Here is a 19,557-nt window from a genome sequence, read left to right on the forward strand (position 1 = left end):
TAAATTCCTTTCTTTATGTATTTGCTGATCAATTTTCTGCGGCATAAGGCAAGAAAATTTTTAGAACAATTATATTTTTATTTATAATTTTTTTTTGTTTATATAAATATGTAAGATAAAAAAGTTTGTAAATCAGCTTTATCATTTAATTTATTAATAGCTTCTTAATTTCTCATTTTTAATTCAAGTTTTTCATTTCTCTATTCTAAAAATAAAAACATTTCTGGACTGCGCCATTTCTAGATTAATCTAAGCCACAAAGCTTGTGCAATGCTGACGACACAGTTAATTTGGAACCTAAACTCTAAAAACGGAAACTTTTCTAATGTAAACCAAAATCTTTCTCTCAGACTGCCATATTGGATAAATGCATACTTTTAGCTTCACACTCTGTTCTGCTTGGATGTCGCATTGCTCTCTAACTATCGCAACACTATGAATGAAAATAATCAACAGCAACAGCAAAAATGAAAATAATCTTGAATAGGCACGATTAGAGTGCCGAATGAATTGTGGCCACAAATGTGAATTTAAATAAAAATGGAATGTAATCCAGCTTGAGTTCTTCCTCTTCAATATGTGTTAATGCTCTAAGCATCAAGTATCTATGCCTGCTACAACTCAACAATTGTTGAGATCCGATGTTGCTGTGTGACGTCATTGTGAACTCACGGGCAGAGATTGCTTGAGAACTCTGAAGCGAAAAGTTGCATGATGCACTGAACAGAAATTTAAACCTTTTTTTTTATATATTTGTTAATATATGTAACCATTTCATTGTATTAAAAATGTTTTGTGCAAAGAAGTATTAATCATTTTGGATTAACTAATCTCAAAGGATAGTAGATGGAAGGAAAAATCAACCAGTGGCCCTGGCACAAACCCACTGAGAACAAGGTAAGCATCTTTTGTTTTACCTTGATTAATTATTTGATTTGAAAATAACACAATAAATAACAAAAATGGCAAACAACATTGCTACACTTTTATGTCTTGGTGTTCCCACATTGGTACTGCTAAAATTTGCTTTCATTACATATATATATGTATTTTATAAATATATGTAATAATAATTTTATAAATATATGTAAGATAAAATTATATGAATCAAAATTGAAGTTTAAACTAACGGTAAAACATTAATTCTTCCTCTCTATTCTAAAATCATAATAACTTCTCTGCATTGCGGTATTCAAATTAATCATGCGATCTTACATAACCATTAATACCAGATGCCTCTGGACGACCAATCACCGAATTGCAAACAAAAACTTTTCTCTTCGCGTGCTTCCATCTTGCATAACTACGCACTTCAGCTTTTGCTCTCTACTGTGCTAAGATGTAATTTCACTGGCTTGCTTTCTATCTCAACAATATCTAAAATGTAAATCTTCTGTGGAAAGGCACGACTAGAGTGCCAAGTGATCTGTGGCCACATGTCAATTGGAAATAAAAATGGAATTAAAATCGCTTCTACTGCCAAGTTTTATTTACGAAGTCAACACATTAGCTTACGACGCAATCAGATTACTTCCTCTTCAATATAGGATAACTAGCATCTACAGTGCTCCGTCTTTTCCTTTGCTTTTATTATGACAATTAAGCCGGTAGGATAGTTTCCTGCAGCCTGAAACCTCAATGGAAAATTTAATTCAGCTCTTCAAATCATCGTTTTGTGATAAATCCAAGATAATGTGAAAGAAGTGAATCATCAAGTTTGTTTTTTCAGTGTTTAAAAAATAACAGATCATTCTTCTGCTGTGGTGTTTTGCAAGTGCTTCAAAAAAATAATCACGCGTAGTGTTTACAGATTGAAAGTAATCTCTCGATAAATTGAGAAGTTCGAATGCCTGGTGAAAAGGAAATCATCAGTGAATTACTCTTTAGGAATTAAGCATTTCAGCGGGTTCAAGATCGATCTGAGTCAGTGTTTGCATGTATGTGCAACAGAAAATTTACACTTTCGCTTTTACAACAGCTAAAAAATTATTACATTCGTGTGAATCTAGCTAAGGAACAAAATTATTTAATGTGCTGCGGATTCTATAGTTTTCATTTTAACTTTGGTTAAAATTTCTGCAATTTGTTTTGAGAAAATCTGAAATTCTCATTCATTAATTTTTCTAATTTTTCATAATTATGTGTAAGCAAATTAAGTAACGAATTTTAAGCTATTTAAATTATTCATAGGGAAGGATATTAAGATAAGTTTTTATGTTTTCGAAATTTTGTTGAGAATTTTGAATACGAATTTTATAATTATTCTAAAAATGAAGTAGGTGTAAAAAATACGTGAAATTATTACAGATAGGTAATATGAAAGTATAGTAAATGCATGTTAAATTTATCGGTGATTGTATGTTAAGTATAGTGTATGTCGAGGGATTACTGGGTTCCTAAGCAGAGGCCTGTAATTACCTCTGTACAGTTGTTCCCTTCACCCTCTTCAAGTAAGATAATGTTGGAGGCTCTCATTTTATGAATGTGTGTAATTTTTTATTATTATTATTATTATTATATTTTTTATTATGGAATGTATCAGTGCAGTTCTCAAAGGTCAGTTACCTTAATGCAAGGAACAGAGGCCTTTTCAAGTAACTGCTTAGGCACCCTGAGCCACCAGTGCATAGAACACACTGGTTAGCTCAAGAGGACAGCCCTATTGATGGATATGTTTGTTTAGAAGTATTGCGAGGCTTCCAGTTTGGTAAAATCAGGAACTGTAAATGAAAGATGATAACGGTGAAACCATAAATTCTGAAAATCTTAATCCTATTATTTATAATGTTAAATTATAATTTATCAGTATAGAAATAAGTATCATAAATATTTATGTGCATTACATTTAATTATACGTAATGATTATGTAAAAGTTTATTTTGTGATACTCTGTAATAACAAGAACCTTCCCTGAAGAATTATGATTATGTGAATTCTCAAACAAAAAGACTTTTGGACTGAAATGCTGAAAAATTCAATAAGACTAAAAATTTAAAAAAAAAAAAAAAAAAAAAAAAAATATTTAAAAAAAATTATATTTATAAATTATACTTTACAGGACAAAAATTTTATGATTTATTTTTTTATTTTTTTATTTTTTTTTATTTTTTACATTTGCTAGTGCTTTAACTCTTTCTCCTTAAAAAGGCTTCTCTGTCGCTACGCCTTTTTCTTTTTGAAAGGGGGGGGAATATGTAAGATAAAATTATATGAATCAAAATTGAAGTTTAAACTAACGGTAAAACATTAATTCTTCCTCTCTATTCTAAAATCGTAATAACTTCTCTGCATTGCGGTATTCAAATTAATCATGCAATCTTACGTAACCATTAATACCAGATGCCTCTGGACGACTAATCACCGAATTGCAAACAAAAACTTTTCTCTTCGCGTGCTTCCATCTTGCATAACTACGCACTTCAGCTTTTGCTCTCTACTGTGCTAAGATGTAATTTCACTGGCTTTCTTTCTATCTCAACAATATCTAAAATGTAAATCTTCTGTGGAAAGGCACGACTAGAGTGCCAAGTGATCTGTGGCCACATATGTCAATTGGAAATAAAAATGGAATTAAAATCGCTTCTACTGCCAAGTTTTATTTACGAAGTCAACACATTAGCTTACAACGCAATCAGATTATTTCCTCTTCAATATAGGATCTACAGTGCTCCGTCTTTTTTATTAAAAGAAAAAGGAAACTGTCGGAACACTGTAGATGCGTGATTAGACCCATACTGAAGAATCTTGATTGCGTAGTATTTAAAGAACTTGGCAGTCGAAGCAGTTTTAATTCCATTTTTATTTCCAATTGATATTTGTGGCCACAATCACTTGGCACTCTAGTCGTGCCTTTCCACAGAAGATTTACATTTTAGATATTGTTGAGATAGAAAGCAAGCCAGCGAAATCACATCTTAGCACAGTAGCGAGCAAAAGCTGAAGTGCGTCGTTATGAAAGATGGAAGCACGCAAAGAGAAAAGTTTCGGTTTACAATTCGGTGATTGGTCGTCAAGAGGCATCTGGTATTAACGGTTACATAAGATCGCATGATTAATTTGAATGACACAATGCAGATAAGTTATTACGATTTTAGAATAGAGAGGATTATAATTCTGATTCATACATTTTTATCTTACATATTTCCCCCCTTCAAAAAGAAAAAGGCGTAGCGACAGAGAAGCCTTTTTAAAGAGAAAGAGTTAAAGCGCTAGCAAATAAAAAAGAATAACATAAATCATAAAATTTTGATTCTATAAAAGTATAATTTATAAATATCAATTTTTTTAAAATAAATTTTTAATTTTTAAAGTCCTATTGAATTTCTCAGCATTTCAGTCCAAAAGTCTTTTTGTGTGAAAGTTCACATAATCATAATTCATCAGGGAAGGTTCTTGTTATTACAGAATATCACAAAAACTTTTACATAATCATTACTTATAATTAAATGTAATGCACATAAATATTTATGATATTAATTTTCATATTGATAAATTATATTTTAATACCATATAATAATAGGAGTAAGCTTCAGAAATTATGGTTTCACCGTTATCATCTTTCATTTACAATTCCTGATTTTACCAAACTGGAAGCCTCGTAATACTTCTAAACAAACATATCCATCAATAGGGCTGTCCTCTTGAGCTAACCAGTGTGTTCTCTGCACTGGTGGCCCAGGGTGCCTAGGCAGTTACTTGAAAAAGCCTCGGTTCTTTGCATTAAGGTAACTGGCTTTTGAGAACTGCACTAATACATTCCATAATAAAAAAATATAATAATAATAATAATAATATAAAAAAAATTGCACACACTCATAAAATGAGAGCCTCCAACATTATCTTGCATGAAGAGGGTAAAAGGAACAACTGTACAGAGGTAATTACAGGCCTCTGCTTAGGAATGCAGTACTCCCTCGACATATACACTATACTTAACATTCAATCACCCATAAATTTAACATGCATTTACCATAATTTCATATTACGTATCTGTAATAATTTAACTTATTTTTAACATCTACTTCATTTTTAGAAATAATTATAAAATTCGTATTCAAAATTCTCAACAAAATTTCAAAAACATAAAAGCTTATCTTAATATCCTTCCCTATGAATAATTTAAATAGCTTAAAATTCGTTACTTAATTTGCTCACACATAATTATGAAAAATTAATGAACAAGAATTTCAGATTTTCTCAAAACAAATTGCAGAAATTTTAACCAAAGTTGAAATGTAAACTATAGAATCCGCAGCACATTAAATAATTTAGTTCCTGAGCTAGATTCACACGAAGGTAATAATTTTTGAGCTGTTGAAAAAGAAGTGCAAATAATTTTCTGTCGCACATATTTGCAAACACTTAACTCAGATCGACCTTGAACCCACTGGAATGCTGAATTCCTAAACGGTAATTCACTGATGATTTAAAGCACTTTTTTTCTAAATATTGTAGAGATCGGCGAAGCAAATTAAATATTCCTTTTCACTAGGCATTCGAACTTCCCAATTTATCGGGAGATTACTTTCAATCTGTAAACACTACATGAGATTATTTTTTTGAAGCACTTGCAAAACACCACAGCAGAAGAATGATCTGTTATTTTTTAAACACTGAAAAAACAAATTTGATGATTCACTTCTTTCACATTATCTTGGATTTATCACAAAACGATGATATGAAAAGCTGAATTAAATTTTCCATTGAGGTTTCAGGCTGCAGGAAACTATCCTACCGGCTAATTAATAACTGTAATGTTTTCAGTTATTCCATCACATCGTGGGCGAATGGTGAGGCTATTCTGTAATGTTTTCAGTTATTCCATCACATCGTGGGCGAATGGTGAGGCTATTCCATTACACGTTCTGGCAGATGGTTGACGAAGCTGGGATGATTGAAGTACGGAGAAAAATGACGACTCAGGACTTTTCACTTTTAACAGCAAGCATATCTTTATTTTAATTTATAGCAGATGACTTTTTCCAGATGAAGTTAATCAAATAACTTATTCAGTAATTGAACTATTAGATACGACTAACTTTAAACTTTAATACATCATAACGTTCTAACAAATAAAGAGGAGCATAGCGGAAGCGTTAGCAGGACGAAGGCGAGAAGGCATCTGTCTAGGAGAACTTATGACTCAGCATTTATATGAATGGTTATGTAACAGAGTAGCTTCTAGAAAAATGTAGAAAACTTATGACGCAGCATTTATATGAGGAGGTTATGTAATAGGCGTGAATGTTCTAGCAGGTACTGGGTTAGGGGACGATCCTGAATTGCAAAAAAGTAATTAAAGGTTGCTGTTTCGCAAAGAGCAAAGCCATCGTATTTTTGTTATATTTTACGTTATTAACTAACTTTGCAGCAATTGCGCAAGTAATAATAACTTGTATTCGCACTAAATGGATTTAAGTTCATACAACATTATATATATATGTATATGTAATGAAAGCAAATTTTATAAATATATATATATATGTGTGTGTGTATGTGTGTTTGGTACAGCCAATTGCAATAAAAGAAGGAGGTGCTCAACTACACTTGTTATCATAAATTAAGGAAAAATTACAAAAATCACGATTACTGAAAAAGTTACATGTAGAATTTAGAATTTTATGAAACTTACCCACAATATACAATACATAGTACGGTATCAAATAACAAAAATAAATCACCAGACAATTATGGTAGTATAGAAATTAGCACATGTATAAAATGAACAAATCGAAGGTGTCGGTTTGCTATATGAAAAGTACCTTCAATATGGAATATGGTCACCTCTAGAAGCAATACAGCGATGCGTGATGCTTTCAATTATGCAGTCTATCAGTTCCATAGGTAGCGAGAGCCATTGCTCTTGCAATGCAGTTGCAAACGCCGCAAGGGTCTAAGGGGGCGGATTGAGAGCAGTTAAATCTCTCTCTAAGGCATCCCAAACGTGCTCGATAGGATTCATGTCCCAGGATCGAGCTGGCCATTCCATGCGCATAATTGTTTCCTGTTGAAGATAATCATTTACGATTCGATCTCTGTGTGGTCTTGCGTTATCGCCCTGTAACAGGAAAGCATCACCTATTGCCCCGGCACATGGGCACACATAAGCATCAAGGATGTCATCTCGATAAACTGGAGCATTCACGATTTCCGTTGGAAAGACATGGAGGTCTGTGTGTCTACCCAAAGAGATGCCACCCCAAACACAGACACTGTCTCTTCCGTATGCATCTTTTTAATGGATGTTTGACGGATGATAACGTGTTCCAGGTTCTCTCCATATCAAATAACACCTACTATCGCTTTCTTAAGTAAACCTGGGCTCATCCATAAAGAGAACATCCCTCCACTGATCAAGCGTCCAGTAGACATGTTGTTGTGCCTATTGCAAACGTGAGCGGCACGCAAATGGCTGGTTGCCTCGCATACAGACCACCTTCCTGAAGTCTTCTACGCACAGTTGACGTTGACATCAACCTTCCGGTGGCTGCAGCAAGGGAGGATCTAAGAAGAGTCGGAGTAGCGGTTCTATTCCTGCATGCACATAATGTCAAATATTGGTCACTGGCACTCGTTGTAGCAGTTGGTTGTCCTTGGCTAAACCTCCTAGATGCTGAATCTGTGGTTTGAAATCGCCTCTAAAGCCTAAGAACCACAGAAGGATTCACATTTAGCTATCTGGCCACTTCTGTTTGACTTTATCCAGCCTCTAGTCTCCCAATGGCTCTCCATCGTAGTTCTGCAGGAAAATGATGCCTAGAGGTCATTTTTACGAATAGGCTATCTCAAATTTCTGATGTCACTATCACAGTGAAATATGTGGGCTTGCTTTTAAACATGGACTTTTATTCTCTTTGCAGATGACGTATTCCGAGTGCAGCGCCACTAATTTGCATATTGCAGTTTTATTCAGCTACTCTTACTTGGCAACATATTCAAATTTTACACGGTTTCGCTTATTTTTGAGGGAGTTATCCCTATTTTTGTGATTTTCCCTTAATTTATGATAACCAGTGTATATGTTACAGCAGCCTCTATATATGAAAATTTAAACGTTTTATGGCTAATCATTTTATGGTAATGGGAGATACATACAGATGTAATGAAAAAAATCCCTTTTAAATCCATTTAAAAAGTAAGAAAAGTCGTTTATTCTGTCCATAAAAATAAAAATGGATACGGTAATGATCAAAATAGATATTTCCATTGAAATACGATACTCAAATTTTTTTAGATGTACAATACTTCCTTTACTTTGTATAAAGAAGTAAAAAGAGAATGTATTAGAATATATGCTAAAATCAAAATGCAATTTAAAAACAGGTGAGTATCATATGTTGCCAGAATTTGAAAACATTGTGGAAAGGCAGAATTGAAAATACTGTAAAAGTGTATTTTAATAAAACTGACTAAACTGGTATGTCACCATGCACATGCTATTGAATAGAATGAAATTCAACGTGAAGATTTTAAAGGTATTGTTAGTTGATGTACTCAGTTTTTATAGGAAAAAAATATAAAATGATGTAGTTGTAACAGAAGATAAATGAACATATTAATTTCAGATATGACAGATATGATTTTCAATCTGCAATAAAAAGTCTATAAAAAATCCCATTTTACCTGCATAAATTTATTTTAGAACATTTTTTTTTTTTTTGTAAAAAATGTAAATAAAAATCATTATGATATTTTATATCCTACAAGTAAGTCAACTAGACTTTTTAGAAGATATTTTTTGGGATAAAACCTAGGTGTTATGGAACCTGGAAATATGGTATTTGCTTATGTTAAAATTTGATATTGTAATATTAAATTATAATAATTGCAATGTTTACATAGTATTCTCATTAAGGATGAATGGTGTTATAAATTGTGTTCATTAAGTTAATTTAATTATAGATTTTGGTTAATTTTTACTGTACTGTACCTCTTGGTTTCCGTCTGAAAAAAATCGTCAAGTGGTATTGGTTGTTCATGAAATCTAGAAGCACGCTGTGTAAAATAGGTTTTTTGGTAACACTAATGTTGGTAATGATGGCAAAACTAGCCATGGGGACAATTTTTGTTTTTTTAAGTTTTTGTCTTTAAAAAGGGATTATTTCTGTCAATACCACTAAATGTGTTGTGATAAATTTAGATTTTGGCTATTTTTTGTAATAGTAACCCTTTGTAAGGACCTTCATTGGTTCTTACCATTCTTTCCAATTGCAGTGTTTGATTGTACGTGCGTGGTATGGTCTTGGATTTTGAACTGGCTATTATTCTGCTGTGGGTTCATCATTTGAGTATGTTTGAGGTGGGTAAGAGGATGAATGTTGATTAACAGCAGATGAGACAAAACGACAAAAAATTTAATTGAATTGCTTATGCGGAGGATAGAGGAGATGATGGTGAGAAGCATGTGACAAAAGGTATGCTAAAAAATTGACGTTTCAGTTATTTATTCGTGTCTGAGTGTTAATTTTTTTAAAAGATTTGTTTTTTAATGTTTTTATGTTAGGAAATATGTATTTTTGTTTATTTATTACTCTCCGTTTGAGTATTTTTGGTTATTTGTTAGTCTCTGTGTGTTAAGACAGCAGCGAATTTTTTCTGGTTAACATGATAGTTTTAACTTTGTTTTAGCTTCCCAATTTTGTTTAAGTAAAAATAGATCGATGTATACATGGACAAATTCAGGCAATTATCTGATTTTTTAAAGTTAAAATAGGTCGATGTACATGGACACCGAGTTTGTGCAAGTCTTCTTGTTTTGGTTTTGTGTAGCGGGCGGAAGGATCGGTGATCCTTCCTGGCACTGATGTTGGCGTCAAAAAAGAGACGATTCACCAAGGGGTACCATACAGTACATTTTAACCTAGATTTTTAATTTAATAGCAAGTATGTTATAATATAATAGAATAGTAAGTACAATACTAGCAAAATAAGGATATACAAAAAAAGAAATAAAAATGAAATGTTACAATAAAAAAAAAAATAAATCACACATTTAGCACTAAATAAAAGCAGCCTGATAGTGGTGGTAGTTGAACTATGTCAAAAAGATTTTAATTCAAGATATGCAACAGGATCTGGAACATAAAAGTATGTTTCTACGTCAATGATGGAAAAAATAAAATTGTTGGAAAAAATGGATAAAGACATATTCTAGGCAAAATTATACAAGGGATATGGCATTGGAAAGTCAACAGTACATAACATAAAAAGTACAAAGCGGAACTTTTTGAAGATTCTGATACCTCACAATCGATGGCAGAAAAATCCTTCATCACGCTAAAAGTGAAGAGCATGATGAAGTGATGACTAAGTGGGTGACATAGCATCAGAGTGAAGGAGTACCATTGCCAGGCCCAGTGCTAATATCTCAAGTCAAAATATTGTATAATAAAATGAACTTAACAGTTAGGTTTTTTGAATATGGCAAAGCATACAGGGGTTACATGCAATTAAGGGAAAAGATGCCATTGTGGAGGACTTTCCGATGAAAACTGGCTCATATTCTTGCAATACACAGTGAAAACTACAAAAAGCAAACATTCAGCCAACTTGTTCACAGGGTTTGAACAAACAGAATTTAACAGTTTTAACTATCAGATGCTAGCGAGGTTCACAAAGGATTTAAAAAATGAATGCTCTCCTTTTAACAAGCTGATTAACCAAGTTTAAGAAATTGCCACAGCAAGGGGCAGTCAAAATTAAAAATAATAATAATAATAATAATAATAAAAGCAACCAACCCTTGATAGACAATATTGAAGCAGTTCAAAAATGTGTAAATGAATTTATCAAACTCATTAACACCCATAAGTTATTGAAAAAAATTTACAATAATGACATAGCTTATCTTTTCTTGCATTATATTTCCTATATACCTATAAAACCTCTGCTAGCCCTCTATTGGTGCCAAAGATTCCAAAGTGAAACGAACGACTGTGACATGTACAAACACCGTAGGAACACAAAAATGTAAACTTTCAACAGTGAAAAAATTTCACAATCTCAGGTATTTAAATGAGGAAAGGGTTCTCCAATAATCTGTTGCTTAAATAAACCAGTATGAATGACATAAGTATTAATAAATGATTGGTTTGACAAACTATTTCAACCTGAGACTAAGCAAGATTTAAAACTGATTGGTTTACAGCAGTGGTTCACAAAGTGGTTCCTACAGATCCCCAGGGGTCCCCCGGTATCATTCAGGGGATCCGTCAAAAATTAAAACTGATTTGGAGGCCCCTGAACAATATCAGGGGGCCCATGCAAGGTTTAATAAAAAATAATAAAATTGTGATCCATTTTTATTATTACGAAAATTTAAATAAACAACAACACAGTAGCGATTTTTACATCCTGAGTAAAATATAAATATAGATGGGTGCTTAAAATATAGTATGTTACTTAAGTACTATGCGTTATGTAATACCTTTTGTCAATGAATACTGACAAAACGTATTTCCACTGATTTGTCACTTGTAGTAACAGTGGTGTGTATAACTTGTTTTAATGTTATTACTAAAACTTAGTTATTGTTCAATTTGCTTCAATAAATTTAAGCTTTCGATTTCCATCAACATGCTAACAACGAAATAATGATGAAATAATAAAAAAACTGATATAATTTTTCAAAAACAAAAACAAAAATAAAAATTACTGACACACGCCTATGATTTAATAGTTATATAGTGCCCCCTAATTACTTTAATAACAAGCATGGCACGGTGTGCGAGACAGACGGCCGAAAACAGGTTTATACAGGAAAGCAATAACACCGTTATATGCACTAACTTGTCTACAACATTAAACATAAAATATAAAAGGAGTCGTGCATCGTAGATCTAATCAACAATATGCTGATATTAAATGTATAAACAAATTTTAACAGTCTTAGACAAAAAGAAGTTTTGTAGTGTTAGTTGGAAATTTTGGTATAGTAGCACTTTTTTTATTGTTAAACAGATAGTGTACATTTGTTATGTAAGTATATTTGAATAAAATTTATCTCTTTTGAAAAAATTATATATCACTTTTTTCAATATAGTAATTCCTTGACATTTTTTAATTAAAAAGTTAGAAACAGATTGGAATTTTTTTAATACACATGTTTTATGAAAGAAGTTAATTATTGAGAATAATATTTTATTCAAAAATTACATGAAATTTTATCCTTATGACAAATAATTAATTCAAAAGGGCTTTACTGCAGCATTCCATTGAAAAAGTTAATAATACTTAACAGTGGTTTGTTGCAAATAAAACATTTGATGTACACATTTTTTTTAATCGTTTTTTTACTGTTTTTAAGAGATAACAGTATAAGATTAGTGAGCCGAGAAAAAGTGCCGACCATGCAGTGTAGAATATTTGAAGTATGGTTTTGTTTCAGCACCAGGAAATAGTACTTTACTTATGTAATAAAACTATGTGTCTTCTACACAATAAAACTGTCAAATGATTCAATAACCTTCTAGAGTTAAGGAACATTTAACAAAAATGCATAGTAACAAAAAAAGATAAGGATTTAACGTTTTCTCAAACAGTCAAAGAAAAATATTTGAAAACACTGTTACTGCAACAACTCAGAGGGACAACATCTAAGTGAGATGACGATGAACTGCACGCTTCTTATATTATTTCTTTATTGATTGCAAAGTTTGAAAAGCCGTATACTATCGGTGAAGAACTTATTTTACCAGCTCTATGAGAGGTGATACGCACCGTGTTCCACAAACCAGCTTTTGACATTATAAAAAGAATTCCACTGAGTAATAATACAGTACAAAGAAGGATTTACGAAATAGCTCAGTGCATAGAAAATTCTTTATGCGAGTACTTAAAAACATTTGAATTTTCTATACAGCTTGATGAGTCCACTTTACCAGGAAAAAACTTTACTTAGCTTTTGTAAAAGAAGAAAAATATTATCAGGAACGGTTATTTGCTAAATGTTTGGAAACCATTACGAAAGGTGAAACCTATTTTACTGAATTAAAAGATTTTTCGATGTAAAAGCTTACCTACGACTAATATCATTTTTGTTGCTAATAACAGTGCTCCGGCAATGGTAGGAAGACACCGAAGCTTTCTGGTATACTTAAAACAAGCTGTACCGAATGTATTTTCAGTACGTTGTGTCATTCATCGACATCATTCAGTCACAAAAAATCTTAGTGAATGTTTGCATGGATCACTAGATTACATCAGTTAATAAAATTAAAAGAAATGCCTTCAATGAGAGATTATTTGCTCAACATTGTTTGGAAAATAATGAAGACTATAATAGTTTACTACTTCACATAGAAGTACATTGGTTATCTAAAAGTGCATGTTTAAATTGATTTTATGCACTCTTTGATTCAGTGCTGGAATTCCTGGAAAGAACAGACAATGATTTGCGACACAATTTAATTAACTAAAAAAAGTGACATAGGTCATATGATTGATTTATTTGCCAAATTTAACAAAACTAATTTGAAATTACGACGTGACTAATTAAATTTATTCAAAACTAAAAGCATAATATCTGTGTTTGCTGCAAAACTTTTTCTGTACAAACAAAACTTGAGAAGAGGAGAATGTTCTCAGTTTCCAAGTCTTTCGAAATTGCAAAATAGAGATGAAGATTTGCTTGCTTGCTTTGTCAATACCTAACGGCTCTTCATGCAGACCTGAACCAAAGATTTGAAGATATTCTAGACTGAGTGTTGAACCCTTTTGTGGGTGAGCCAACTCAGATCCCAAACACAGATGAATCCATGCTAATACATTAGCAGCTTATTGAAATATCCACAAATGAGGAACTTAAACCAATGTTTGAACAAGGATGCCACAAATTCTGGTTACAAAAACAGATCTCAATTTTACATCCTGCATTATGGGTTATTGTACACAAGCTGTTGACTGCTTTTCTGTTTTCCTATTTGGTAAAATGTAGGTTCAGTACTGTTATCAACCTCATCACACAAAAAAAGAAACTGACTAGAAATTAGTGCTCATGGGGATTCAGCCAGACATAAATACACTCATAACATCTCAAGTTATGAGTTCATCCAAGTCATTAATTTTTATTTTATTTTAAACAAGAGTATAATTTCAATAAATACTTCTTTAACAAACTTTTTTTTTAATTTGTAATTTTTATACTATGCATTTATGTAGCTTTTCACTTGAGGGTCCATCAAAAAAGTTTGGGAACCACTCATGTAAGCATATATATATATATATATATATATGTACGAATGTATGTGTGTGTTTGTATATGTACACATAAATACATTTCTGAATCTGTTCATGATAATATAACAATACCAAGCATTCTTATATCTTTAACATTTTTCATAGACTAAAATTGATTACATTTTGCAATTACTAAAGATGCCATAAGGATTTGTCACATTTAACATCAATTCATGTTAATTTAGACATACAGTTATACTTTACATTTCTTAGAAATGTTTTAACCTCAAAATAAAGCTTATAACTGCAACTTTGGAAGTTTCTTTTAATTCTAAGAACTGTGTGTCTTTTAAGACTTTTTTAAGTGTAAAAAATAATGAAAAATACTTACCAAGTACATGGATCACCTTGAAAAAATTCAGCTAAAAATATATTAGCAAAATGAATCACTAAGGCTCCCATCCCTTGCTTAGATGTATCATAGAACCTAAAAAACAGAAAAGTAGTAGAAGTAATAAAAATAACAGCAAATACTTCAAAAAATAACATGGAAAGCTTAATGCAGTTATTTATTTGGACATTTCCTACATACCAAATCAGCCAAGGCCTCCTCTGTCTGCGAGGTTCACAAAATCTTTTTACTGCAAAATATTTTGAAAATATTTTCAAAAGTGATTATGATCGTATAACATATTGTCATAAAAGAAATCATACATTAAGTCTAATATAAACAAATCACATATCATTATAACTCACAATTATGAAAATATTAAAATAAACTTTAATTTGTTTTATTAATTTGAATATTGTCTACAAGATTTTATAATCTCCCAAACATTATAAAAATGAAATTAATATACTTTATCTTTTAATGTTCTAAAGGCTGGTAACTGATCACAACAATGCACCAGGCAGATTATTTTCATGAAGAACTTCCTAAAGGCAATTGCCTCATATTCACATTACACATGAGGAAAATAATGGAAATCATATGCAGCCCAAATCTCTGTGTTATGAACCAAACCTGGTGAGACTCTGAGTTTAGCCCTCTCATAGATTCAGCTAGAGGTGGGTTACTAAAATAGGCAAAGCTGCTGAGATGATGACAAAATAAATTGGAGTTATTTGCCTAGAAGGACTTAAGTATTGTAACTAGTACATATTTTTTTCATCTGTACTGCTAGGAAACAAACCATTAATATTTCAAATAGAGTTGAATGTAGTGGGCCCGTATAACGCAGTAGTTAGGCTTACTGCAAAGTCCACATGTGAAAAAATATGCCTACAGCTTAAAACTAATGTATGTATAGATGTTTACATGTACATAAAACATGTATAGATTCTCGAATAATTAATTGACTTCTACCACTTCCCTAGGAGAAGGGGGAGAAAAAGCCAAACTAATGATATATTTTTACTGCATGAGAATCATCATAGAACAAGCAACTTCTTTTTTGCTATTCTAAATGAACACTTTTAAGTTAAGTATGGGTTGGCTTTGGTTTATATGACAGTACACAAAAAGGAAAGCCAGTATGACTGGAAACCTTGCTCTTAACTCCTTAGTAAAAGCTTCACACTGAAAAGAGAAAATTCTGATTTTATGTTCTCAGTCCAATTTTAAAACTATATGGTTAGTTTTTCTTTTCCTTGAGCATACATAAATTTACCTTTGATATCATTAAAGAACTGTCGGAAGAAGCATTTTCTAGTCTCCAATATGAACTTCAAATTACCACAGGGCAAAGCCTCGAACATTTCTTCTGGAACAAACAACTGAGAATAATCAGTAATAACCTTATGTTACTTTATTGTAAATTACTACAAAAATTTTAAGGTTATGTAGATCAAGTCAATTAAATAGGAAATTGCGATACACTGTCAAAAATACCTTCCACAATTTTAATTTATGCGAGTGTTCAGCAACTGTACAAGCCATTTTGATCTTTTCTTTCAAGATGATATTTATTTTTCTTTCCTTGTTAATTAATGCACCCTTTTTTAATATTTTGGTTGGGTTAACGGAGAGTTGGGGATGGCAGTTTTTTAATTTCAAAATCAACTTCAATCTTGATACTGACATTATTTACACATACACAATGTGGTCAAAAGTATCTGGACACCCCACTAAAGAAGTGGATCTGGTAGATGACGCAATTAGATGTGTAACCAAAAACTATAAATGTGTTTGATATTAGTTTGTCAGGTCATAGCTGAAGATAGAGTCTTGCTAAATCATGGACTTTTGTAACTTAATTGCCTACAACGAAAATTACAAACCAATAAGGAAGCAGTTTCGTGCTAGCCCTCGAACTTACCGTGAATCTTGGGTTTCTATTATAATAATTCAGCCATCCTACTACATAGATCAAAGCTTTTAGAAAATTTTGATAGGTCGCACATCACATTATATTACAAATTTTACCTTAAACAAGAGACTTTTTTTGGTACTCATGATGATGTCAATCACCTGTGTGGTGACTGGATGTGAAAGAATAGTCCCAATGTAGCTCATGCATGTCATAAGAGGTGACTAAAATGGGTATCCAGTGTCTGGAGGTACAGCCAGGCACCCTGCCCCTGGGGATTATAACAGGGTACTGGTCCTCCAGGTTGGGGGCTCGGGCATGGGGCTAATTACTCTACCCTCTAAAACACTTCTGGTTCAGAAATCTCAAGGGCTAAATCATGAACAGATAATACCCAGATGACATGGAATGATAACAGACTTGCATATTGGCACTTAGAATGGTATACTCTATAAGTAAGTTCTTGGCTGCTCCGCCTCATGAACTGAATCACATTATGGGTCTACTTCCCCTTTCGGCACTTTGTGGAGGTTCAACCTCCACTATTGCCCTTCCAAGGGAGCAGCGCCCCACCTGGATATGACACCAGGCAGCACTGGTCGTCAATTACTCCCGCCAGTCGCATGGACGAGCCCGTCGCAGTGGGCCGTTACCCAGGAAACCGGGAGGAAAACCCCCTGGCTATGGATCCGTGCCGCTCAGGACATGCCAGACCCCGAGGCCGGCCAATAAGTGACCTTTCCCAGGGCCTTCAGAACCACCAAGTTCATAAATTTTATACCTCTGTGGCTGAGACTGCCTAGGTACAAATCCTAGCTAGTAGCTTTGCAGAGTTCTCTACATCGATTCCGAGGGGATACACTCTATAAGGGTGGAGCACTTAAAGAATTTGGTTGATAATGTTTGGGAATTATAAATTAGACATTATGGCTATTTAAAAGATTAGATAACTTGGCCAAGCAGTTTTGGATAAAAGAAGATGCAGCGTTTTACACACTTGTCAGGATAGAACGGATAAGCAGAACTGCTTTGGAGTAGGATTTGCAGTAACTAGGAAAATTAGAGACAGAGTCATAGACTTCAAACCTATGAATGAAAGGATTCGTAAAGTGCAAATTCGAGTTTGCCCTCAAAATATTAGTATTATCAGTGTACATGCACCTACTGAGGACAAATGCAAAACTATTAAAAATGATTTTTACGATAAACTTGACTCCTATGACAAATATCTCTCAAATGATATAAAACTGATTATTGGCAACTTTAATGCAAAAAGTGCCATGAGATTAGTTGTGGATAATCAAAGTTTACACAAGGAAAGTAGTGATAACGGCATAAGACTTAATGATTTGGCAAATGCAACTGAACTTATTACAGGAGGTACCTTCTTTGAACATAGAAATATACATAGTCACATGGTGCTTCTCAGATGGAAAAACACTAAACCAGATTGATCATTTCCTGGTGGATCTGAAGACACCAAAAGTGCCTTTTGGATGGCTGCAGTTATCGTGGAGTCAATGTTGACTCCAATCACCTTCTGATTTCCAGGCTGAGAGAAAGGATAAGCAAGGCCTTTTGGAATAGACAAAGGGATGGAGTCTTGGATGTTGACTCATTGTGCAAACCTGTAACAATGAAAGATTGTAGAAATAAATTAAAAGAAAGGCTACTGAAATGTGATGATTTACAGAACAGTGATTTCTTCCAGAAACAGATTGAAAAAAATAATTAAGATACTGCAAGGGTAGTTATAACAGAACTGAAAAGGAATAGATGATATGGATGGTATGATTGCAATTGTGCAAAATTTTTTAAACTTATGACTAAAAAAAACTATACTAGAGGAACAGAGAAAAATTATAAAGAGTTGACAAGAAAAAAAAAACAAAAAAAAAAAAAAAAAAAAAAAAGACTGCTTCATATGAAAAACAAAGCAGATATGGAGGAACAGTGTAGTGAGATAAAAAAATTAAAGCAGAAAAAGAGTTGAGAAAATTTTATTAGAAAATCAGTGCTTTATCTCGCTTTGCCTTTCTTGGGACTATTACTTGTAGAAAAGAAGATGGTGAGCTTACAAGTGATAATTTTGAAGTGCTAAAAAGATGGGAAAAGTTCTTTAGAGATCTTCTCTGTGGAAGTGATTTTCTGAAGCAGGAGGCTGATCTAACTAGCGATCTGAATGTTAATTCCGAAGTCAAACAACAAAAATCAGCGTTATATTTTCAAAATTTTCACAGGACTAGTTTCGATAGTTTTTACCGAACCACCATCCATCGTTCTTACCGAAAAACCATCGAAGCTAGTCCTGTGAAAATTTTGAAAATATAACACTGATTTTTGTTGTTTGACTTCGGAATTAGTATTTATTCGGCGTGTTATTGTGTCTTAATTATTAGATCTGAATGTTGTTGAAAGTGAATGAACTCTGTAGCCTGATGCACCATTTATATATGAAGTGAGAAAGGCTATTGATAATCTAAATACCAAAGGGCTGCAGGCCCAGATGGTATTAAGGCAGAACTTATTAATATTGGCCTACCTGAACTGATGATGCCATTCATAAGATCAAACTTAATGTTTGGACTGAGGAGCAGATGAACATTTAATCGGAAGAGGGTTTCATCTGTCCCATTTTTAAAAAAGGAGACAGGCTCGAATATTGCAACTATCGAGGTATCACCCTCTTAAATGTGGCACTTAACATCTTCTCCCATATTTTATATAATAGATCATTACCATATGCATCTACAGTTAGTGGTAGCTACCAATGTGGATTTCAAGCTGGATAATCAAATATTCATCAAATTCATTCTGTTAGACAAATTTTAGAAAGAAAAAAAAAAAAATATTGAACATAACATTGATACCTTTCATCTTTTTATAGATTTTAAAGCTGCTTATGATAGCATATACCCTGAAAAGCTGTTTGACGCTATGCTGGAATTTGGATTGCCTAGAAAATTGATTGAATTATCTAGAATGACTTTAAGGGGAGTAAACTGCAGAATTAAAATCATCTATCGGAGGCATTCTACACTGAAAGAGATATGACAAAGGGTGATGTTTTTAA

At 32.7% G+C, this 19,557-nt stretch overlaps 1 protein-coding gene across 1 annotated transcript in view; it reads right to left on the reverse strand.

Annotated features, from left to right (window-relative positions):
* LOC118199453 (store-operated calcium entry regulator STIMATE-like) overlaps positions 1–19,557 on the reverse strand; it is a 95,998-nt gene that overhangs the window by 62,510 nt on the left and 13,931 nt on the right. The window contains exons 2-3 of the mRNA XM_035371322.2: positions 14,768–14,816; positions 14,567–14,662 (exon numbers count right to left, since the gene is read on the reverse strand). Coding sequence (XP_035227213.1) covers positions 14,567–14,662; positions 14,768–14,816 — 145 coding nt within the window. The remainder of the gene's footprint in view (positions 1–14,566; positions 14,663–14,767; positions 14,817–19,557) is intronic.

Source organism: Stegodyphus dumicola, chromosome 5, assembly GCF_044657685.1.
Source record: "Stegodyphus dumicola isolate Sdum_Otavi_A_Nest chromosome 5, ASM4465768v1".
NCBI lineage: Eukaryota > Metazoa > Arthropoda > Arachnida > Araneae > Eresidae > Stegodyphus > Stegodyphus dumicola.